Source organism: Dermacentor albipictus, chromosome 8, assembly GCF_038994185.2.
Source record: "Dermacentor albipictus isolate Rhodes 1998 colony chromosome 8, USDA_Dalb.pri_finalv2, whole genome shotgun sequence".
Taxonomy (NCBI): domain Eukaryota; kingdom Metazoa; phylum Arthropoda; class Arachnida; order Ixodida; family Ixodidae; genus Dermacentor; species Dermacentor albipictus.
This window is the reverse complement of record NC_091828.1, coordinates 130,997,909-131,023,630: the sequence shown is the minus strand read 5'-3', so window position 1 is coordinate 131,023,630 and position 25,722 is coordinate 130,997,909. Positions and strand designations below refer to the sequence as shown.

The window sequence follows — 25,722 nt, the reverse complement described above, 5'->3', positions numbered from 1 at the left end:
TGGCTCCATTTAGCCACGCCACAGCGGCAACACGACTGTAAACATGGCCAGCACATTCTCCCACTTCTGAACAGCAGCCTGCGGAATCGCGGAATTGCCTGAACATAGTGTGGATGCTAGATTAGAAATTGTTCCTTTTCTTTCTTTTTTTCTTCGCTCACGTATGATACTCATGGTAAAACCATAGCAGCCGACTTTCCCCACTTTCTTGTAAAGTTTACGAATTTTAGCTCTTTTTCCTATTTTACGAATCTTGGGTCAAGTTCAAGAAAAATAAGTTCATTTCGCGGAAAATTTTGACGATGCTGACGACAGGGACGGTGCGATATGGCAAAACGTGCACACAAGAAAGTAATTACGACTGTCCGCGTTGCTGTGTTGTCGTCGCACTACAGTGACCACACATACTGGCGGGATACTTGCTTCGAGCAATCCAGAGAAGTTCCCGAAGGAGGTGAAATCGGTAACAACAGAGTCACTGTGAAAGTCAAAGGAAACGTCAATGTGATCTCAAAGTTGTGTGTTGCTTGTCAGTCCAAAGGCGTACTACTGTTAACAAGGTGCGCGCTACGGGGAAGCTTTCAGCGGACCCACAACTGCCGGGAAACTGTCGATATTTTTGGCGTATGTGAAAAGACCACGGTTTAAAGCGATAGAATCGAAACTGCTGTTCGCGGTTTAAGTAGGAGTCATATCTATATTGACATCGAAAGTGTCGCAATGCTTTTCTGTATAACCGGAGCACTAAGGCCGGATCATCACCGTGTGACGGCGAATTACTGTGCGCCAAGGCATTGTTTAAAATCGCATTATTCATATTGTATTGGCGTTTGTGCTTTATTCTCTGCGTATTGCAATTTAAGGAACGTCCACGCTTACAGTCGGCGCCACGAGTAGAACAGCAGAACCATGGCGGCTCTCATTTTGAAGGCGGCGCACATAACGTTGTTTCGCAGGCTAGATCGCACGGATGTAAGCTGTGAACGCGCATTCGAGCTAAAGCACTTCCCTTCAGCAAACTCGGATATTCAAGAGACGGCGCGCTTCTCAACGACAACATGCTGAACAACGCATCGTGCGTAAAAGTACAGTTTTTTGTATAATGAGAATGTCGTTTCACCTTCGAAAGCTTGGCTTGGCTGAGAATAACACGCAACTGTCCGCTTCCCAGGAATGCCAGCTTCAAATCGCTATCGCGTTCACCTCTCATTGTTACAGCAGAAGAATTAATAAGCACGGTCCCGACTTCTGATAAAAATACTCTATGAAGTTTTCCGCATTACCACTGAAGTACTGGACACTCTCACCAGTAAATCCGTTACGAAGAGAGAGAGAGAGAAGAAACAAAAAGGAAGACAGAAAGAAATGGGTACTATAAATAATGGCCACCGGTCCCTTTAACAAAATGCTTGCTTTCACATTCCCATCGCGATCACCATTGCCACACAGGGAACAATATTCTTCGGCGCGAACTTTCAGCACACTGATGCATCAGATCCAAAGCAAAAGTGAATAAACAAGGTCGTCTGTTTTCGCATATGCGTCTTCACTTGCAATGCTGTCTTCAATTCTGCAGACGGTATACATGCAGCGGGGTGTCCAACGAGTGTTGCCCATTTCAGCTCGCGCCGGTGACTTGAAGCAGACGACTCTCTCGGGTGCCGTCTCCTGCCAGATAGCCATTTTCTGCGACCATGAAAATGGACTTGAGCGCTCTAAGCCTTAGCGCTAGAGATGATGCGTTCATTCGCCTGAACGCGTACCCGTTCGCGTATCGGCCTTTATAGCGCCCACAAATCTTTATGGTCCTGCGTAGGCAATATCGGCGAGCTTGGTGAGCTCGATGTCAAATATGCACTGCAGCCGTGGCGGAGGAAATACTTTCCACAGAGAGGTCCTTCTCGAAAGACAACTCTACGGCGAGACGCTAAAAATACCATCGTTCCACGAAGTCAGGCTGCAGACCATGGCCTCAGTAATGGTGGGAGTCTCTCTTGGGAGTCGGCCCGCATCGACAATGGCCCCATATGATGCCGAAAGTAGTGTCTCGAAGAATTTGGATAACGAAGAACGTCTTAGTATTTCGAGTAACTCTTCGTTTGTGCGCATATAGGAGGCGGCGTAGGAGATACGACTCGAGAATTTGCTTCCGTGTACTCGGTGCGCTGTTTATCCTTCTTTGGTTGTCCAATCCCAAGTGCGAAATGCACAATGGCACCCATATATGTCGTTTGTGTCTCCCTTCGTCCTCGTCTGCTTAGCGTCATACCATTTGTCCTTAATGCAGAAGAGAGCCTCTAAATCACACGTGAGCACTGTCAATGTGCAAAATGGCAAAGCTCTGTGTGTATTACCATACGTTACAGTTCAAATTTGTTACAAACAATGCTTCCAATGACCATCCACGAGCGCAGCGTTCCTTCAATTAATACCTGCGACTACAAAAAGGACGTCTGCCAATTAATACGCGATGTAACCACTAAAAAGCCAGGCGATCATTTCGGGGCCGTCTTGGAGTTCACGAATTTGCAGCTTTAACTTCAGATCGCTTAGATGGACCCCAGTGAAGGCTACCGTTCTCCGCGCTTTACTCCCAGTTTGGAACTTTAAAGGCCAACAAGCGCACACGTCGCACCTGAAGCACCAGACTCCGCTGCCTATAACGCAGCTCACGCGGGAACGGCGTTAAGGCCACGGATAAAGCGAAGGCACATCGAAAGAAAAAAAAGAATGACACATCGCTTGTTTCTTTCTTTCCTTTTTTTACAATGTGCCCTCACTTTGCCCATGCTTTTAGCGCTGTTCCCGCCTAAATACGAATGACCCACTAGGCGATTCTTTTACGGTAATAATCGAATACAATGTAAGCCATTCCACCTGCTAACGCAACGCAGTCCAGTGTTATAGCGCGGACTCGCCGAGGTCGCTCCATGGCTTTGGCGTCGAGCTGCTAAGCACGAGGTCGCGGGATCAAATCTCGGCATCGGCGGCCGCATCTCATTAAGGCGAAATGCAAAAACACCCGTGAACCGTGCATTGTGAGTGCACGGTACCCCAGGCGGTCAGAATTATTCCGGTGTCCCCCCACTATACGACGTGCCTCATAATCAGATTGTGGCTTTGGCACGTAAAATCCCAGAATTAAAATTTTAATAATAGCGCGGTGGAACGATTCCATTAGGTCAGTTCTAGTTCTCACAAGGAAGCACCGTTTATACAGGAGCGAAATATCGAAAAACAAAGGGCTTGAAGCAGACGATTACTTTTTTTTTTCTAGCCATCATTCTGATTCTTTATGCGATCGTGACGTGGCCTATACTTGGAAGGTAAATATGGCACTACGTGAATTTTGCTTCTCATGTTGTGCCACGAGATTGCAATTCTTAATGTCCGCTTTCCTGTTTAAGGCTGTGTGTGAGCAGGCGTGGGTTGCAGGAGTGATGTGGTAGCGTATATAACCTACTACGATCCATTTATCAAACTCATTTGGCAGTCAGCATATGTTCTGCGTTCTCTTTGCTCGTACCTGGCGTAAGTTGCATCGTTGAAAATTTACTTCCTTCTTTTTTTTTTTCATCTTTCAGCGAGTTGTCCGCAACGGTCGCCGAAAAATCTGTTTGAACACATCTACGCAAAACCCAAAGCGCCGGGGAAGCAGAAAATCTGAAATGGCGTCGCGGCTCTGCTAAGACACGCCTTCACAGTATGCGCACATTTTTGTTTCCCACGCCTTGAAGCACACAGCTTCAGCTACGTAGACTTAAAAAAAAGAAAAAGAGAAAGAACACTTCGCAGCCGTTCCGTAACCAACAAAGCTCTTCAAGAAGAGTATTTTCTAGTATCTTAAAGGCGACGCCCACGAGGAGGCAGTGACTGGTATTATGCGCACATACGGCAGTCCTGAGCTTACATCGTATCAAAATAACGAAAGCGAAAACGAAACTAAGACGGCGCATGGCTAGTTCTGCTTGTTGGGGAAGTGTCCACTCAGATTGCCAATATCCATCCGCTCTTCCCACTCCTTCAACGGCTCCGCTTAGACCTCCCACTCGACTTGGCGGGAAAACAGGAGAGACGTACGATGAAAACACAGAGACAGTGCGTAAGGGAAAGGGGATGTGTGAACATACACAAAAGAAAGACGCGCCAGACAGCGAGAAAGGTGAAATGCAAAACTGTTGAGACCAGATAGAAGGTGAAAATCTGCCCGGAGGCCAGCGAGATAGACGCCATCCGATGTATTTGCGTTTCCCACCCGGCTCTGAGAAACCGATCGTGCGGACAGGGCTGCCAATGCGCGCGGATTTTTAACAGAGACGTGACACGGCGAGAGTTTATTCTCATATCCTGCTTGGAGTGTAGGAACCAAGTGAACATATTCAGGGTAAGAAGGAAAAAAACAACAACGTGAAAAGCAGGAAAAAGCCGTCAGCGTTTCGAGGGCTAGCGGCCACTTTCAATATTTGACGATGAGAAGCGAAGCGCAGAGACGCCAGAGGGCGACGCGGCTGCGTCGACGTTGACGCGAAAGCGAGCCTCGTTGTTTGCGTTTCGACAGTCCCGCCTCGTAAACTCGTTCCTCCAGTCCGAGCCCTTACGACGCCTCGGGCAGCGCGGCCAACACGAGCCCTTTCGAAAGCGAGCGAACGAGCCAACGGCGCAGAGGAAGTGCCCTGAAAAATTAAACGGCTCCCAAAGGAAGCCAACGCCAGCCAAGCCCGCAACGAAGCCCCAGAGCGAGCTGTAGCTGAAGGGTCGTCTGTTTTGGTGACGCCGCTGGAAACTCGATTAGTGCGCGCAGTTGGGTTATGCTCGACCGAAATGGCGGCGTCAGGCACGTTTTATCAAAGGTTACCAAAACCGGAGAGAGCAGAGCAGGTGTGAAACAATTCATAAGGTTCCCAAACGTGCTGAAAAAAAAATGAACAAGAAATGTGGAACTCAACACGGTTTTGCAATCGCAAAAATAAACGGTGAAAGTGTGTACTTCCCCTAAAAGAAAGTATACGGACCATGAGCTCCGCAATAATTTAAGCTGATATTCAGTACTGTAGACCAAACGTGTCATAGCGATCAAACATTTCTTTGTCATTTTGAATCTGTGCAGTCACGAATTTAGTTTTTTCGGCAAAGCTGAGGTCAGGGGCATATACCTATTACACTTTCGACATGAGGCATACAATAGCAGCAACACTGCAACATGTATCAAAAATGCGTTCTATCTTGTCGAAGTATCACGAATGGACCAATCTGCACGCCATGTTGTTGCTTTCTATGACGCTAATTCTTGCAAAGACTTGGATCAAATAAAAGCGTAATCAAAAAGCCCTCACCACTACCGCTCCAGTGAACTCGGAATGCTGGGTATGCCATTGACGATGCATAGCAATAGCCTCACTTAGCTTTCCAGAACATTAATATGTTTAGGGCAAATCGGCTATGCCCGCGCCCTTTGAGAAGATTAAGTGAATAAGTAAGCAGAGGTCACCATGATCAGCAATGCGAAGAAGGAGAGCGGTGAGAATGCGAAAATGAAAAAAGATCCCCGTATTAGAAGAAAGCAACAGCTACAGCCCGCATGGAGTCAATCAACGTGAAAGCAGTCCAGAGGCGCCAAGAGATATCTGAAATCCCAGTCGCCAAAGTGAAAAAAAGAAAACAACTCAAAACTACGGGAGTTGAGAAAAAACAAGAGAAGCAGACGATAAGCCGGAGAAGCAGAACGCGGGTTCGCAAGGGACGCGCCCAGAATGGACGGCTCTCGAACGCGATGCGAGAAACGTGAGCGCCGTGCCGACGAGACTGATTTGGTGGGTCCAGCACGCGTCCACTTTTTATTTCCTTTTTTTTTGTCTTGCTGTCACACTCCCAGGCAGCAATGACAAGCTTAAAGAAAACAGCAGAAAATAGCGCAGAACGAGAACGGGCCACGCAGGTTTTGAGTCTGCGACTTTAGTAGTTCGATATACCGACAGAGGTGGGGCCGAGTTTCACCGACGCCGCGTTTTGCTGTCACAGGCCCCATAGAAGCTACAATGTCACGGTGAAGCAGAAAAGTTAACGTTAAGCAAGCCTCGTAGACCCCGGCTCTGAATTAAACCAGGGCATTAGCTAACACAACGAAGATGCGTACTATACAATAAACGTGCACCTGAAAAATCGTCAGATAGTTAATTAAATATTTGGATTGTACCTATACAGAGCTTTGCACTGACCGATGCTCTCACCAGATTACCAGTGCACTCTAACATTCAAATTTTGAAGCAGTAATCGATATCTAAGCACGGATTGACCAACACAGCTAGGCCACGACCATGAGTTAATGTATCGCGTTAACATTGGCGCATAATTTAAAAAAATCATCATCTCCTAAGTTTAACATATTACCAGCGCATCGCAATGTAATGAGTACCTTCATTAACGAGCGTTAAGGAGCCCGTGTCGCAGAAAATTCGGTGTCGACGTCGAACGCAGTCTCGGCGAAAAGATTATCGAACCACCCAGGCCATCCATGTGATACAAGGAATTTTCTGAACTAAGTGAATATGTCAAGCTAGAATGCGTGGGAAAATCGTAAACTATGACTTCCGCACAACCTACAGACGTGATAGCTCTCGGATTGTAATTTGACTATACGAGAAAACATAATTCTCTTATGCGAAAACTCAAACCCCTCTTCCAGCGTTTCTACCATTCACAAACCACAGCCACGTAGCGGGGCGCCGGGTTCCTTGCAGTGCCTCCAGCTGGCGCTCACCTCAGTCACATGACGGCCCACGTAAGAGGCCGTGTTTCTACCGTTTCTACCAGAAAGCCCGCCATCGTGCATAGCGTTCGCGGCCAGCCTTCCCCGGTAAACACTGCGGTTAAATATGCTCCAGTTGCCAGGAAGCGTGAGAAGCAATCAGGGACCTTTGAATGCTATCGCGTTCCGCTCTTAAAGGCGAAGCCTTAAGCGTCCTCCAATTTCTTTTTCTTCACGCTAAAGAAAAACCATCTGTCTTAGTTTTTGAGCGTTTTATCACTTTTGGTCGGCATTTGCATCTCCGCACCGAACACGAAGCGCTGGCCACCTCCTAAACGGACGCAGAGCAATGCCGACTGCATTATCACCTCGGCGTCGTCGTCGATTATGCCGTCAAAGAAGACAGCAGTCACCACCACCGCAACGACAACGATATAAAGGAACACGAACGACGACAGACTAAAAGCAAGAGAGACAGAAAGATAAAAATACTACGAGCCAAGGGACCAGACAGCATATCGAAAAACCAGAAGGGAAAAAATACCTAAGGACAGCGAAAACAAATAACGCCCGTTAAAGACTTCAAGCAGACAGCGGTGTATTACTCGCCGAATCTCCTACCGACGGCCTCAGATCGCTCTCTGGCCAAAGTTATACCGGCGCATTCCTTTTCATCTCTCTGGTGAGCGCAGAGGCGGAGCCAGTGGACAAACCTATTATACGACGAACCCCCACGACACGGGAGCTCCAATAGGCAAAACCCTGTCTTCCTTTCTTTCTCTTTCTCCCCATTCTCTTTTCCAATCGAAATCTCTCCAGTTATTCCCATTTTTTACACGTTTTCTTTTAACTTCGTTCCCGAGTTCTTCGGGGCACTCTAGCGTCTTTGTGCTTTTTTCGCTCGCCATAAGTGTCCTTTCGCTCCCAAGCGTCCTGCGTCAGAGCTCTGGCAACGGCGTATCTTGTTTTCTCGCCCCCATATATTATTTGGCACGGCCGGTTGTTTGAAATATTCTTTCGTATGCCGTGTTCCCGAATATCACAGCGGGCGTCACACGAAACCGCGCCGCGGGGAACAGGTCCGTGTGGCCCCGTCCCGAACGATGGCGCACCAGGCAGCCTGTTCTTCGATAGCCAGTCCGCTCCTTTGCTGATTTCTTCTTTCTGTACTTTTTACAGTAACTTATCTTTCTTTTTAATCCCGTGACATTCCACGAGAAATTATGGAGTGTTCAGAAACTTTTGATAACGTCATCAGGGATACGAGATTTTTCGGTGGCCTAGCGAGCATAAACGGCATGCCACACATCCTCGGTACTACCTGTACTTAAGAAGATGTTGGTGCCAGTAGGTGGCGCGGGCCACTCCCTTTTTTTTTTGTTCTCAAAGCTTGAAGATAATAGATGCGATGATTAGAATAAAGAAGAATAGAAGGTGTTGGGATAATTAAATTCTGTCTACCACCAGGGCTGTGAGAATGGGAGACAGCAGTTCACCAAGACATATTGGGCATGCTGTACACCCTGCGGTTCAGTTGCCGCACGCGTGATGATGCAGATAAGCAATCGTATTAAAGTCCAAAGGAGAACACAGTTCAAGTGCTGCCCTCTGATAAAGAACGCAGAAGGCGGCACTTGCACTGATTAACAATTACGCTGATTGCTGTTTGGCAATTAGGGCGAAACTAATTTCATTATACAGAGTAAAATTAAATTCCACTGGCCCCTGGAAACGTAACTTTGATTCTACTCATCGGCAGATCGTAACAAACGCTTAAAATGCCTAGACCGGTACTCCATAAGTCAAGTTTACAGCACGAGGGATTCAGGGCGAAAAAATCAGATCCTTCGAAAGAAGCTAGCAAAGCCTTTAAAAGAGATAAACTTGGTCTTTTTACATCATCTATCAGAATCCATTAGGTTTGAGAGGAGACTGCAGGCAGTTTCCCTTGATTATGCATCATTTAATTTGACTTTTCGCTTAACAGGGCAGTGCTCGAAGGCTGGGACGAGCGCCAGCAAGTTTTGTAAAGAAAAACGCTCGTTAACCTTATTCCGAAGTTTCGCGTATCGTTTTATTCAAATTAAACAAAACCGGTGGGAGGAGGTGACCACGCGCACTAACGGCGAGTCGCGGTGTACCTTGAAGTCGAAACGGTGGTCGAAGCCAAGATGACACTTCAAAATTTATCATATTTACGTGTGACCTAGTTTTGCACGAAGACGATCGTGTGGTCGCAACCATGGATACATTTAATTTTCATCGCTGCGGTTGAAATAAAAGTCGCGCCACCTCAGTGTGAAGAAGATGCCAGGGTTAAAGAAAAAAATGATTCGACATTTCAAAAGTGAGCGCATAGTGCCTGTATGCGAACACAGGGTAACAGCTGTGTAATGTGAATGTAGAGTCCGGTGGGCGGTATACTTCTGATGCTTAATTGGACGTACGGATGCTTGTAATCAGAAAGAAGACAGCGCTCACAAACACCCTGCCGTTTTCGTTCTATTCGAACCACGAGGCCTAACGGCAAACTCCTGCTACAGATGCTTCCACGACGCATTTATATACGACTTCGCCTTTACGGAATCCTGCTGCATTCTGGAATGCAGTAATTGCAAACTCACGCTTGCGAATTCAAGATCGTGTACTTATCTACAAAAACGACGACGATGACGACGATGACAACAACAACAACAACGACGACGACGACGACAACGACGACGACAACAACAACAACAATACATGCGGTGTGGAGACTGCAACATGTGACTAACTGAGCTTCCGGCGCTGGTGACACTACGTGTGTGCTTGTGACTGGTGTTATAATGACGTGTAGAGTGTTAAGTTACTTACGCTTTTTTTTTCGTGAGTAGTATTTGAGACTCTGGCACAAGCGGCCCTAAATAGGCCTGGTTTCCTATTTTTCTTTACTGAATAGATCAGCCACGAAGACGGCGACGACCCTTGATTGTCTATCGGACACGCTTTGTGAAACGCGAAGCACGGCGCTTGCGGACCTTGGCCAATCCTCCCTCGTGGGTATGAGCCATACGTTGAAGGCGAGAACCACGACATGCTTCGCAGAGTTCATACCGCAGATCCAGCGATAACATTGGTAGAACAGAGCAGCTATAATGTAAGGATTCCTTCCCCTTGATTTTATTTCTTTCTTATGACCCGCCACTAAAGTGGACCTAGTGATAACGTGGGTCAAGCGCCGCTCAAACCACTGACGAAGCAAAAGAAGGCATAGCACCGGAATGGAATCATTATACTATCCCGGTCCAGTTCTTCTTCCTCTGATTCTGACGCGCCGCTTCTTTATTCCCAGCAACAGCCACACGCCGTAGGCTAGCCGTCCCGCTTTCTCCCGACACTGCGCCTCAGTAAAGAGCGCACCTTCACAGAGAATACCGGCCCCAACGTAATCGCGCGGTTGCGACTATAAAGGACGCCGCCCAGCACTTTCGGAAACGCTGGCCACTTTGATCGAGGGGCCACGCTGCTCCTCGTCATCGAGTCGGCTTCGATTCCCCGGCGCTTCCTTTCCTTCCCTACAAAAGCGATCCCCTCTCGCTCAGACTCAGCACAGCAGCTACACGAAAATGAGACAGGCGGCTTTTGTCGCTTTCTCTCCCGTAGCTATACCGTCGCAGATTGCCCCTACGCTGTTGATGCCAATCCTTTCAATGCCCCCAGGTTTTCCTTTCCAGCTCCGCACCTCGGACGCCCTTCTTATCCCGTTTTCCCACAAGACCTTCTTAAGAGGACACCAAGCCGTCTCGCCTTTTATACCCTTTTCGCGCAAGACCGAGCCGCTGCGAAGATTATACGGAGAGGGGATGCTTATGAAGAGAACGTATACACCTGGACAAAGAAGAAAGCCAAAATAAACAGCGGGTGGCACCGACCATTTTCTCGAGCTTGCCACTCGATCTAGCATTCGTGCCTTTGTTTTCTTTCTTTCTCGCCGATCACACATTGTTGCCACAAAAGCGACGCACGGTAAGGGGGCAGAGTAACAATGGAGAGCCGGCCCAAACGGCGCCTTCTGCGACCTCGATTAAGTAAAGACAGCACGTCGTCGCGCTCCCACCGGAGCTATAGATGGCGCGCCGTGGATGTGCACACATCTTTCGACCACACGACGTCTTTTGCCTTCTTTCTAATTTCCTGAATCGCATCCGCAGCACCGCTTCCTGGGAGGGGGGGGGGGGGGGGGGGCTTTTCTGGCAATATCCTGACCTTTCTCGCCGCAGACATTTCTGGTCTCCCGTATTGTTGCCCATGCCAGTCACCCCCGTGCCACTGCTAGAAGACGCATTAAAAAGATGGCGCCACTTGTCGGCGCTCCTTTCGCCCTCTGCCTACGAAGTCACTGTCCCTAATTTGATGTTCAGGAGTGGCCTATGGCCGACTTTGATCCCTTTTTTATTCCTCCCCCTACAGCAGAAATCCCTCAATCCCTTTCTGGAAGCAAAGCACACCCTGCCGTAAATTACCTTCGTACGCCCGGAAGCCCACCCATACATGTAAGAGAGAGATGCCGACATTCCCAGTGCGCGCTGTAGATCTCGCCTAGTAGGCGCCCATCAACCGGGACTCGTCTGCGGGACGTGACACGCAGGCGAGCTGCTGCTTTCACCCTCACCACCTTGTCTCCGACAGCAGTTCCGGTTGATGCGGCATGCAGCTGCGCTTTCGTTCTTGCCACGGCGCGCACACCGAGGCGCCACATTTCGAGGCCGCGCAAAGAGTGCCCCGCGCACTCGGGACTCTTGAATCCCTAATCCCATTTGTCGCGCAATCCTATCCCGAACTGCGCTTGCTTCAGCATCCGAGATTAGCGTTTCGCAACTGTGACGCGAAGAAAAAAAAAATGTTTGCAGCGGAACTTTCAGAAAGAGTTCGCCGTATGAAATCCATGCACTGCGCGCGACAGATTTCTCCGCGACGACGTGAAACGGGAGCCACGGATCGTTGCACTCGGATGCCTGCTGGAAGCTCTGCAGCTTACGCGGCCGCCGCTGCCATTTTGTTCGCGCTTTCTCGAACAGTAAGAAGTTCCATGTTCAGGCCGTGTAAAGAGCGGAACGCCGCTTTCGCAAAATCTCAGCTCTCTAATCGTGTTCGTTGAGCAACCATCTTTGGAATTATGTCCATTCTGCGTTCAGGCTTAGCGCCGTGTAACGAAGCCGCGCGAGACTTTGCAGAAGCATACGAGCCTATCGAAGCACAGCGCCACGCTGTCCCTAGGTGTGTAGCTCGTCCACCGTGTTGCTTTCCTCGAATTTGGCAGCGTGCGGTAATTTTACTGCGACGAGGCTCACCAGCGAACACGCGTCTGTCTCCCGGCCCGGCAGCTAATCTTATCTTCCTCATTTTCACTATCTGCCACCTCCAGCGCAAAGCAACACCGTCTCTATGCTCCTCATCGGTGAGGAAATATCGGAAAGGAAGAAGGGGGTCTTCGCTGTACTCGTACCTCGGTCGAGGGCGCGAAATGAAGCTGACGCATCGCGCGCGACGCGATTGCTTCCCGCGTTGCGTTCCCTGTATACCATGCACAGTGGGAACAGCGAACGTCCAACATGCTTTGCCTTCCGCTATAGAGGACCAATGTGTGGGTCATTACGTGAAATTCACGCTAATGCATTCGTTCAATCACGCGGTCTTTGCGTATCTCAACGCACACAAACATGGAATGACGTCATGCCGGAGTATCTATATACTCATACAGTGGTGCCATAGTCTGTTAAATCTATTTGATTCCTTTAATTTATTATGAACGGTAAATGTTCTGATCAAGCATAATACATAGCCGGCTCCTCCACGTTAGATTGTTGAAATGTTCCAAATTGTCTCATTCCAAATTGTTGTGCACGTACGTGGTAAACTGAGCTGTGTTTATCGAAAAAGTTGATAGCTTTAGCACAGCTTAGGCAAAAAAAAAAGAAAGGAAATTCAACGACGATTACGATACTCACTAACGAGAAATTTGAGCGTAGCTCAATACGTGTTTTCATTTCGCAATATATTGAGGCAACGAATTTGAGAGATACATGTAGCAGAGTCGGCAATCGTCGAAAACCTGATCTGCGGGTCAAGCGCGTTGGCTTTTATACATGACTCGTCGAAGGTTCCCGTGCAATCACTGGTGCCACATGGCTTCCAGAAGGTAGTACAGAATTCGCGTCGCGCATGCAATCAAATTTCGAAACAAACACAAATCATGACAATCAAAACTAATCGAAACAACCGCGAACGAGACCAAACCAAACAAAACCAAACAAGCACGAGCGAGAGCAGACGCGAGCAGACGATAGTACGAAACGAACGGTCTGGCCGAGACCAGATACGAGTACGCATCGAGCGGTCGGGCGGGTCCACATGACGCCAGTTTCCCGCGCGCACGTCACTGAAGGGGGCCGCTTTCATTGGTCTCCGCCGTTGGCGGCTCGCGTCTTTCATCTCCCGCACCGCGTTCGCACTTCCATCTATCGCTGTGCTCGTTCGCTCGGGACGCTCGCCGCAGGTACGGGCGCCTAGAAGCTGCGTTCCAAAAACTATTGGAACGGTACAGTATACATACACTGGGCATTCCGCGCATGCGCACTAACTTTGTTGTTGTTGTTCTCTTTGCTCCTTTTGTTATTATCCCTGCTTACGGCGTATGAAGTTTTATCAGCATGCAATGCTAAAACTGTCTATTACAGCCGTGCAAGAGGCTTCAACCTCAAAACATGCCTCTGTCCTGTGAAGTGGGAAGGCAGTCTTTGAACTTTTTCTCCTTCTGCATGGTTCGTGTACCCTGGTTGTCAATTCGTGTTTCTCTCGTAGCGTCCCATTACTTACGCGTCGTTCCTCTCGTTTTGCGGTGCCCACGGACGCGTCGAAATCCAGCTCACCTGCGGAGGACTAATTTCCGGGAGACTTTACTCGACGGTGCGCCGTCGAGTCCAAAGCCTTGACGCGACAGCGAACTGGAGAGTGGAATAACAAATGTCGCGAAGGATGGGAAGTGAAATAAGCCGAGTTATGGTAGACAAAAAAGACATTCGCAAGAAACAAGAAAGCACGAGGAAAAGAGAGTTTCGCAGACACATTCAAGAGCTCGGCTTAGACGAAACAGGAACGCACGTTCTCTTTTTCTTAATCACGGAGGTTTGTTAAGATTCCGGATGTCTCCCGCTCGGTTCCGAACGGTCGTTTCGAATTCCACGCGGTGCAGCGGAAGGACGGTGAAACATGAACGAAGCGATCCCAGACTGAAATGACGGGCGACAGGGACGTCTAGCCCGAAAGAAGTGTTTCAAAAATATTGAGACCGCAAATGGAGGAATGCAAGCGCGAAAAAGCAGATAAATCAGAGGCCGCAACTGTGCTGTGCTAACCCGCTGAAACGAGGCTGCAAAGCGCTCTCTGAGAGCGCTTGGTCTTAATTCAAAGAAAGACGAAATAACACTCGAGAAGCATCAACACACGAAAGTTTGTACCGAAAAAGCGAAAAGCCACTATCTGCCTCAAGGAAACCGCTCATGAGCGGTTGAGCCGGTCGCCACGGCGCTGCATGACGCGCCCCTTTCAGATGCGAAGAACGTGGCTACCGACCGTTTTACCTTCCGTAGCTAAAGTGCACGTGCAGCAAAGAAGGCTGCGGCACCACAGCGTCATCCGCCGCCATTCGTCTGTCTGCCACAAGGTAACTGCTCAAGTAACGCGACATCATACGAGCGTCCTCTCACGAAAATCATTTGCGCAGTAGCACAACCACTGGAAATGGTCGCAATGACGCGCTGGGGCTAATAACTCTATCCTCCACAATTCGGACGCCCGGGATCGGTCAATTAGATGAAAAAAAAAGGAAGCGTTTCATCGACTGGTGTCGATGAACTTTCCTTACAACAGCCCGTTTACAGGCTCCGCGAGCCCCAACATACAAAAGAAAACGGTTACGTTGGTGACTCCAGCCCACAGACAGCACGATAGACTTTGTATAGCAAAAAGTACGTATCCATAAGAAGGCAAAGCGACGTGCAAGAATACTACCGACGATCTACAAACACTCTAAGTTAATTTCTATAAGGCCTCTTTCCACACTTTATTTCAGAATGTTGCGCTGGAGTCGAAGAAGCAATTCGCATCAGGAACCCGTGAACACGCCCGTCCTTGTGGAATCGCGTCGGAGCGCCGTACAACGCTCAGTACCGAGCACCGGAGAGCGCCTGTAATGGCATTCTATAGCGTCGCGTTATTTTCTGATGTAGTATATCTGTTAAACCCTACAAGCACAATGAGTGGTACGCTCGCACCACTACTTAGACCACCACTACTGCCCCTACTTACAAAGCATTTTGTTTTTCTAACCTTTTTGCAGACACACACACACACACACACACACACACACACACACACACACACACACACACACATATATATATATATATATATATATATAGAGAGAGAGAGAGGACGAAGGGTTTTGGCGGATTTGGCATACAAGATGAAGTGAATTTGGCGGCCCGCCGGCACTGAAGCGCTAGGCCAACGCCGCAGACAACAAGGAGATAACGCAGCTGCTCGCGGGGCCGGACGGGTAGTGACCTCGGACACGTGACGAAAGGTGTGTGTGGGGGGCGGAGCGATCTCGACGACACAGACGCTCTTCTTCCAGCCAGTTTCGGTTTCAAGGAGCCTGCCAAGGGGAATTAATTGTTCGCGTAGCTCCCACACGAAATCCGCTATTCAAAATTTGATTGTTGGGATAGGTAGTGCCGAGGACGGGCCACAAAGTACTCATTTGCTTCAAAGTGTTGTTTGTGTTTGTGTGTCTGCAACTCATTTGCTGTAGCCCCGTACTGTTGATAATTAGATAGTTACCGCAACTTCGCTAATTACCCACATAATTGCGGAAATATCTCTGTGTCTAGAGGGTACCCATCCGTACACTCGAATGGAAAGCATAATTTTACTGTGATCTATATTTTCCTAACTTTAAAAATTTGGTGCAGCTAAAAAAAACACACCCTGTACATAACCCTAAGTATTAGAGACAATTAACTGTTAGAGGCCCATGCAGATCTGTATAAAAGTTGTATACGGCCCGACATGTGAGCAGTTTTTCCGAAACTGCGTGCACGAGTGAGCTATATACCAACGCACTTATCCCACCTCACCGGCTGAAAACTGCATGTAGGCAGGGCATACGTGAAATTCAAAAGAGCGCCGCGACTTTTCCGAAACTAGTTTCATTTAGGACTTTTCAAGCTATTGAAAGGCCGACGTGCATTGTAGAGCGCCGCGAAAGCTTCAATTCACTTTTTTACTTACTTTCGCAGCAGGAGCGACGAACCGGCGGATACAGCGCAACATATGTGACGAAGACGAACACGCCTCCAACGGTAGCCAATCAGGTGGAAGGGAGCGAGAAGGTAGTCAGGACAGAGGGGAAGAAGGGAGAACACAACGGCGGGCCACTTTTCGAGACGCGGTACGCAGCAAATTTTCCTCCGGAGACTGCTTTACAAGCCGCAAACTCGGAGCCGCTCCCCGATATTCACACAATAGCGAAATGGTCGCCACAATAGGAGCTTCTTTCCTTCTTTCCTTATAGCTCTCCGCAGAATTTTGCAGATGGGAGGGCAGAGAAAACAGAAAGAAATAAAATAGAAAATTACCAAGTGCGGTAATATCGCTTGAGGGGCCGCAGGCTTCCGACAGGTCGGTTTATGCGTGACGCGGCTCATTAATTTCACGTATTGTACCCGAAGGCGCGCGGGTTACCCGGTACACAAATGGCAGACATAAAAATAAATTCAATAAAGAAGAATAAAGCGCTGAACTAACATGGAAAAGTAGAAGAGCGTGAACAGCATGAAACCCCTGCAGCGCCGCGCTGTTTCTTGCTGCCCAACCGCAGACTCTTCGAACGCCTTTCGTAGCTGTAGGCAGTGACGGCAGCTCTTGCGAAAGAGTCGCAGGAGCCAGGGTTTCCAGACCGGGCTCGTACAGTGCCCGCATGGCTGCAAAAGGTTTCTCTCCGCGTGTCCTTTACTAGTTTGGCTACTTTTCGGGTTTGGTATATAGCAACACCGAGAAGAACTACCGCATGGGGAAAAAAAAAAAGATAAACCCTTCCGTTCGTTTCTCCCTCTTCTACACCTCATCCACTAATATTATGCGAAGCATATTACGAGGGCTCAACCCAGCTCCTCAGGCGCGGCGGTGACCATGAAATCACGTGACACCGTGACGTCACGACAGAGGAGAAGTGGCTTTGGCTCAACTCTTGCAAGACGGGCTGGGTGGGAATCGAACCAGGGTCTCCGGAGTGTGGGACGGAGACGCTACCACTGAGCCACGAGTACAACGCTTCAAAGCGGTACAAAAGCGCCTCTAGTGAATGCGGTGTTGCCTTAGAAACGCGCTGTTTCTAAGGCGTGCGTCTCTTGCTCAGGCGCACATTTCGTTGCCGCGCCGACCGCTGCTTTGCTCGACGCTCACCGCGTCCAATGCGGGGCGCGTAGTCGCTGCCCTGTAGCCCATTGTCTTACACCCCTTGGCGGGTCGACGGGAACGCTGTCGCGTTCCACTCTTGAAGGCGAAGAAGTAATGCATGAGTTGTTTCTTCGTCTAGCCGAACCAAATATAGCCAAGCAACAGCAGTTCACCAGGCTAAACAGTGGTTCAACAACTAAAATAAAGGCTAGTATGCTTCGCATCCTGGGCTTAACCTTACCTAAGCCACAGCCATTTTTTTAAATTTTCACTTACGTTGGCGTCTTCAGCTGTACAGCTTTTTTTTTTTTAATTGTACTTGCTCACTAATCTTCTGTTCATTTTCGGTTTACCCTACCTTTGACGATAGATATTAGCTTGCTTTAGCAACTTTCCATATCCTTTGTTGTTTGCTAATGTTATGCCCAAATGACTTTTCGGTGCATGCATATTTTTCTTTTACCTTTGCATTCTTTTTTCAAAGCTGCACTATATATTTTTGCTAGGTTACCTGTGCTCCAGTATTAAAACGCCATGCTTTCTTTTTTTTTTTTGGGTACATATTCTACTGGCTGGATTCATTTATTTTTATTAAGTCTCACACATTGTTCGTGTTTTTTCTCCACCTTTCTTTTGTGAGTTACCGAGGCTTTTGTTCACAGTAAACTTACTTTTCATAATTGTCGCTTTCTATTTCATGTTCTCTTTATTCCTGCATTTGTACTTGTATGTTTTTTTTTTTTACCGTAAGCCAGCACTCAGACCACAAGGTTGTTCCTGGACACGTTAAATAAACATGGGTGATTTATTTATTTATTTATTTATTTATTTATTTATTTATTTATTTATTTATTTATTTATTTATTTATTTATTGATTGATTGATTGATTGATTGATTGATTGATTGATTGATTGATTGATCATTCGTAGCAGCAGCAGCAGCAGCGGTAGTAGTAGTTAGTACAGCTACTGGAACTACTACAAACTGCAGCGACGGGGCGGTTGTAACGTGGCACGGACCGTGGACTGTGTCAACCGGTCGTCTCAGTGCGCCGGAAAGCGACACGAGGACAGCGGCTGGCCCGTGCTCGAGGCACACCAAAGCACTGCGCGGTGCCGACTGCGCGCGTGCACCCCGATTTTACCTTCTTTCTTTCTTTCTTTCTTTCTTTCTTTCTTTCTTTCTTTCTTTCTTTCTTTCTCTGCATAGCTTCCGCAATGCGGCATACTGTTCGACACAGAAGGCAGTGGTACTGAATGACTTTTTAAGTAGCTGACCGCGATCAATCCTGAAGCAAGAGATCCAGAGCCATGATTTAGTGCAGCACACAACTATAGTAAGGAGAATCACGCTCACTGACCCAGTCTGATTAAACTTTAAAGTTGAGGAGAGGTTTATTGGCGGCTCCTCATGCAAAGGCACAGCGACCGGGAACGGCGAGACAGCCCGAAGCACTGTCCAAAAAGACGCCACCAATCAACAGCGCGAGCCGAGCCGCGCGTTGGCGGTGCGGCCGTGCCGCGAGGCGCGTATTCTTCTTCACAGAGTCACCACGACACAACAAAACAACGAACGGAGAACACGGCAAACGCTGTTGTTCCAGGTCCATTGTTTTGTTGCGCGCTACATTAGGCGACACCGCGGCACACTAATTCCCGTTTCTTCTTTTTTTTTTCTCCTCTCTTTTTTGCTAATCAGTAACTCACCAGCAAGGCTGACAGCGTGATCGCAAATTGAAGCGCTTTAACCATGCGACCATCGCCGCCAACACGCGTCGCAAAAGGTGCCTACTCCCAATTACGTACTCATAAATAGATTTGTCGCAATGGAGGCGCGTACACCGGTCTGCTAGTTCGATAAAGTGAGTAGATCATTGTGTTCGAGTGCTTTATAGCCGAATTTTACTACAGAAAATTTCCTGCAGCTACGGTGACAGCTCTGGAAAGTAAATGTACAGTGATCAATCAATTAGACATAGAGATAAGTAAGTTTAGGCGTCACGCGTGCAGAAATTTTTTGTTATCTCTCTCTCTCTTTCCCTTTGAAGACACGTCAATGCAAAATGTCAATGAACTCTGCCAACCAGCAGCCGAGTTCTTTTGAGTTCACCAGAGGTCATTCACTTGTCAAAACTCACGTTCCACCACGACTCGGGGAAGATGACGTCCGGAAAGGGAAACTCACCTGCGAAGCAGAATAGAGAGACAGCACGTTAGCACTTGAGGTCTCCGCTTACACACGACACTTTGCACAAATATTTCCATGTTTCGGAGAGCTAAGAGAAGCAATAGCTGCTTTAAAAGCAGGCCTGTATACATTACTTAGGTGTCTGCAGTTTCCGAGTAGAATCACGGGGGGCTCTGTCAGAAGTCTTGATAACAATATCCACAGGACAATTTTTTCGGCAGAAAAGATTACCAATTTGCAGAGAAATATTGCGAACATAAAAAGAAATTTCTACGACAACGCTACAACATATAAGGGTAAGTATCTCATATACGGGGAGGGGAGAAGAAGCAGAAAATAAAATCTCGTTTGGCCACCTCCTGCCGCCTGATTCTTGGCCTTAGTGCGTGCGAGCGTTGAGAGAAGTTCATCATCATCATTACCAGAGCACCGCATACGTAACCGTCTGTGCATTCGCTGCTCTCAGAAGCAGAAAGGAAACAAAGAATGCAAGCTGGTCAATGCAAGCGAAGCACTATATGCGGCAGCGCAGTCTCTCTCGAATCCCGGACGAAATCAGAAGAAATCTCTAGAAAGCAAACACTGCGACATCGGGACCTCGCGAAATTCGGATAGACGCGTAACGGGAGGTTTCCTTTCCGGAAAACAATGCATCTATCTTTAATAAACGCATCGGTAAGCACGGTGTCGGCGTTGCCTTGGCAACCCCGGACCAAGATGCCAGCTCGCTTCGCACAAGGAGCCATACTTCCAAGCGCGTACACCCGGTCGTCGGAATGCGCCAGTCCACAAATGTTTGATGCGCCCACGTCCGCAGCTTGGGTAGCAACAACCAACCACTCAGCAACGTTGCAAGCAAGAACAGGCTTTGGGCAATCAGGAGAGAGGTGGTGTATATCAAAGCAGCATACGTTTTTCTGTGCTGCATACACGCGTCCGCGTCGTCTGCTGTGGAGAACGGTAAGCAGACGACGCGTTGCGAGGCATTCTCGCCTGCATCAAAAGGGCCCTGTGTTGAAAGATTGCAAAGAATGTTTGTTTGCAAGAAGCAATGTCAAAGCTTGGTCGACACAGCTCGAAAATGCACGCTGCTCAACAAGCCAGTGACTTATATACGAATGCAGGAACCTTAGCGCCTCAAACGTCATTGTCCCAGCTATAACTCCCATGCGCCTGCTGCCTCATTAAAACTTGTAATTGCTACACCTGAATGTACGCCGAGAAACGTTGTGACAAGATATTACAAAAATACTATCGCGAAATGTCTGAGCTCTCATAGCATCTTCCGAATCACTGAGCGGTTTGTGTATGTGCCTTCCATGCATACCAAAAGTTGTGTTGACAATAGATTTAAACACAGAATGCATAGCGCGCCCCACACCCGACGATTAATTAGAAATGAAAAGAGCGCGATGACTCTGCGATTCCGTGCTTGTTTAACAAAGGTGACCAGCGCAGATGAAAGATGCATCGCATGTTTCGACGGGATGTTTGCTTCGCAAAGTCACGTTTAGATACCGAGACGGAAGCATCAAGACACGCGGTGTCTCTTTCTTCCATGGGCGATGATGTTGGCACCGGAGACTGCAAAGCCTGCGGCGAAGTGAGCAGTCCAGGTTAACTTGCTGATCAGTAAACTGGTGCTCCTAGTTAACATTTTTCTTTTCGTGTGCGTGCTTTCAAACTATAACAAGCAAAGCCGTATATCGCAAGGTTAGAATTTTCGTGAGCAGTTGCGATAGCCGACGATACATAATCGCCCCCGCCAAGTATGGTGTGAAGACGGCAACTTTTGATCGACCGACGGATTGACTAAGCGAGCTAATCAATACGCGTGAGTGAGCGAGGCTAATGAGTGGGCGAGCTACACGCTGCGAAAGGCTCCGGATTCACTGCAAACGCGTGCACTCCATTGGCCTCGCGGACATACTTCCGTCGTTGTGCCTCCGCCGAAAAGCTGCAGCCGCTTCAGGAATGAAACGCCCCACCACGTACTCAAGAACACCAAAGCCATATCAGGGACCATGGCTATTGGGGACGAGCTCCACCACTGGAAAAGCTGGCGCTGCCGTCGGCGTGACGTGATATGAGGGGTCACGTGGACACAGCGGCCGCGTCGGCTGCTTCCGAAGCGCCAAAGCAAGCTGAAAACGAAAGTTTGAAGTCGCACCTGCGCTGCGGTTCTGATCAAGTGAGGACGCTTACCCGCTTCGGGTGTCTGCTTGACAAACACTTGAAAGCACTATAATAGGTAGTGGCTCCCTTTGAAGGCGCCCAACGTGGTTAGGCTACTGACCGGTGCCGCAGTGCCGGACGTACGCGACGAAGCCCGCAGGAGAAGCTGCGTGAAGCTTGGCTCGCGAAACTTAGAAGAGGCAAACATCTATCGGCTACAACTTGGGTATGCAGTAAGCACAGACGCGAGGAATGTTTCTGACAACTTTGGTATGCAGTAAGCACAGACGCGAGGAATGTTTCTGCTACGGCGCCTGGACTGCGATGTTCGATGAGTAGTAGAAAACGCGCACTGAGACGTTCGCCCGCGCTCGCTGCCAGGCTAATGTCACGACGGCTTGGCCTATGAACTTGTTGATGCCAGATACTGGAGAGTATACTGGACGGAAAGGGAACGGTAAGAAACTTATTTTTAAAAAAAGCCATGGCATATGCTCAGGTTTGTCTTAGCACCGAACATTGAATGTACTGGATTAAGAAAAATAAGCAGCAGAAAATTGTTCGCTGAGCAGACCGATAGACATACAATGCGATGAAACTTGAGACACGATATTAAAACGTCCAAGAATTTAGAAGAAGAAGAAGAAGAAGAAGAAGAAGAAGAAGAAGAAGAAGAAGAAGAAGAAGAATTGATCGACCCGACAGCATATCAAAAGTTGCCGTAGGCGTCGACGTCTCTAGATATAACGAAAATATTTTTGAACAGCTGTGACAACGTCCACGCAACATTGGTTTCTTGTGAACAGTCAAATGCTCAGATGCTGCGGCCTGAAGCTCACGGCACGGTTGGAAAACGTGCTCGCAGCAAAAGCGAAACACTGTGCGCCGACATACGCGCAGGCACGCAGTCGGTCGCCACGAACCCGCGTGATCGCTGCACTGAGGCTTCGTTCTGTTATGCTCCGCTCCGTTACACAAAGAGCCCAGTACAGGAACATATTTCACATAGTTTGCTCTCAGCGACTGCCTACCTTTCACGGAATAAACCGGTTCGGGGGACTCCATCGCGGCGACCGCGCGCAGTGGGAATTCACTGTACCTATTTGGTAAGGATATGGTGTCTGTAAACGATTCTGTGCTTTCTATTTGCCCAAGGTTATTATTTTCACAATAAGAACTTCTGTCATGTCGAGGATACTTACACAAATGTCCGGGAGGACTCCCGCATGCTGTTCTTATTGAGCGTTGACAGCCAAACCTACGAGGAGCGCGCCTCGTTATTATCCCTCATACTACGCAAGCGAGGTGCTTCCGACAGATGGCGACTCGTCGCCAATAGCGTTTGCAGATGGAGGACTGACCAAAAGAGAATGCACATGCGACAGCTACTCACGTATTGAAATTGTAGCTCAGTATTCTGTCGAAGTGAATAAGCACAGGAGAAATCGCGTTTCCTTGCCTGCCCAAAAAGGGATTAGGCCAAGGACACTCAATGACTCCAATGCTATTCACTGCAAGCTTAGCAGACGTATTCAATAGACTGGGAAGGCTTGAGAGTGAGGATCAAGGGCGAATATATCAGCAACCTTCGCTTTGCAGATGACATTGTCCTGTTCAGCAACACTGGCATGAATTGCAACAAATGATTGAGGGCCTTAACAGAGAAAGCGTAATAGAGGGCTTGAACATTAAAATGAAGACAAAGGTAATGTTCAACAGCCCGGCAAGTGAACAAGAAATTATGATCGTCAGTCAGCCTGTAGAGTCTGTGCAGGAGTGCACTTATCTAGGTCAATTACTCACAGGGTATCGTGGGTTGGAGTGCATATGACAGGCATTACCAAATCCTGACTCGAAGCTTATTATGCCGTCGAAAAGAAAAGTGCACAATCATTGCATTCTACCGGTGCTAAATTACGGGGCAGAAGCTTGGAGGCTAACATAGAAGCTCGAGAACGAGTTAAGGACCACACAAAGGGCGTGCAACGAAACAATAACACTAACAGACAGGAAGAGAGCGGTGTGGATCAGAGAGCAAACGGGGATAGCCGATATTCTATTTTACATTCATCATCATCATCATCATCAGCCTGGTTACGCCCACTGCAGGGCAAAGGCCTCTCCAATATTTCTCCAACAACCCCGGTCATGTACTAATTGTGGCCATGCCGTCCCTGCAAACTTCTTAATCTCATCCACCCACCTAACTTTCTGCCGCCCCCTGCTACGCTTCCCTTCCCTTGGAATCCAGTCCGTAACCCTTAATGACCATCGGTTATCTTCCATCCTCATTACATGTCCTGCCCATGCCCATTTCTTTTTCTTGATTTCAACTAAGATGTCATTAACTCGCGTTTGTTCCCTCACCCAATCTGCTCTTTTCTTATCCCTTAACGTTACACCTATCATTCTTCTTTCCATAGCTCGTTGCGTCGTCGTCAATTTGAGTAGAACCCTTTTCGTAAGCCTCCAGGTTTCTGCCCCGTAGGTGAGTACTGGTAAGACACAGCTATTATACACTTTTCTCTTGAGGGATAGTGGCATTATCCATTATTTTACATTACGAGAAAAAAATTGAGCTGGGCAGGCCTTGTATTGCGTATGACAGATGACATTAGAGTTACAAAATGGGTGTCAATGGAAGGAAAGCGCAGTCGAGGACGCCGGAATACTAAGTAGGGTGATGATATGAGGAAATTCGCAGGTGTAAGTTGGAATCAGCTAGCCCAAAGCAGGTGTAATTAGAGATCGCTGGAAGAAACCTCCGTTCTTCAGTGGACTTACAAATATGATGATGATAATGACGACGACGACAACGACGACGACGATGATGATGATGATTCCATCACGTCCGTGTTTCTCTCCCGTCGTGCTTGCGTCATTGTTGCAATAGGTGACATTGTCACCCGCAAATCAAACGTGAAAAAAAATGTTGTAACGTTCAAAATTTTGCCAAAGCTACAGACGAGCGTTGACTCATCGAGGTAAGTAGAACCAGAGCAGGAAAATAAAAAGTGATCTGGACACCTATTGCGCCTAATTACATAGGCATCGGAAGTGCAACCACACCGTAGCATTTTTCTAAGCACGGTGTAATCCCAGGCGTACAATTTAGAGTGTTTAAGTCAAGCTTACAACAATGCACCCTAGACGTTCTCTAATAGTTCGCGTTTAAATTTATGCTGCTAATAACCCGCCGTGGTAGCGCAGTGGCTATATAGCGCTCAGTCGGTCGATAGGCGCGCGTCGCCCCTACAACCACAGAATAACGATAACAGTTGTGGTCACAGCGAGAAATACATTCGGCTTCTGTGCGGCGGGCGGGAAATACAAAAGTAGACATTCGACCTTCGCAATGTTTGCCAACAATGTTTCTTCCTTTTTGCAGCCGAGCGAGTTTCAAGAAGGCGACCTCCAGGCGTATGGGCCCCTATTTGCAAATGCTCATTTCTGTGTCAATCCCGTCAAAATATAGCGAGACGCGATTCATCTTACGAGAGAAAAGCTCGGTTGGAGAAGACCTTAAGACAGAACTGGAACTTGCAGTTTTCCAAGAACGCCGGCTGAGTTATGCACAAACGAATGCGCTGAAGAATGCAAGTATCGGTATAATGCTGCAGGGAGCGAGACAATTCTTGTCACGTTAATACCATAAAAGGGGAAAGGTAACCCACACACAGTGGGCTGTCGCTTGCAGTTCTTGTGCGGCTAATTTTGAATCACAGCGTGTATCTGGTCTTGAAAAGGGGTCTTCAGTACCGCGCAGACATTTTCTTGTCAACACGAATATGTGGTCAAAGTATACCGGCGCGGGCATGAACCGCGGCTCACGTAAGTGTCCGTGTATGTTTAGATAAACTATGCCTTCTTGTCCGGTCCCTCACCGTTTCGCGTTGCAAGACGTTCACCGAGACACAAAACAAAGTAGTCCACTGTCGAGCCATCGCTCCTGCATTAGTGCATGCACCTATAGTTGCGGATCAGGTAAATCAGCTCTGCGGAACAAGCTTCTTCATGAAGCCGACACACTGACGAAATCTCGTGTGGTTGTTGCGTACCACGAATGTGACAAAGTAGACGGAACGCCGTGAGTGTTGTTGTGAACAAGGTTCATGTG

General features: G+C 48.2%; 2 protein-coding genes across 6 annotated transcripts in view; both read right to left on the bottom strand.

The window, feature by feature from the left end:
- Nucleotides 1-25,722, bottom strand: part of LOC135898265 (RNA binding protein fox-1 homolog 3-like) — a 571,669-nt gene that overhangs the window by 195,088 nt on the left and 350,859 nt on the right. The window lies entirely within an intron of this gene.
- The window catches only part of LOC139048699 (WAS/WASL-interacting protein family member 3-like), a 227,648-nt gene continuing 221,197 nt past the window's right edge, over nucleotides 19,272-25,722 (bottom strand). Inside the window, exon 5 of the mRNA XM_070523195.1 lies at nucleotides 19,272-19,427. Within this exon, the coding sequence (XP_070379296.1) occupies nucleotides 19,377-19,427 (51 nt within the window). The 3' untranslated portion in view covers nucleotides 19,272-19,376. The remainder of the gene's footprint in view (nucleotides 19,428-25,722) is intronic.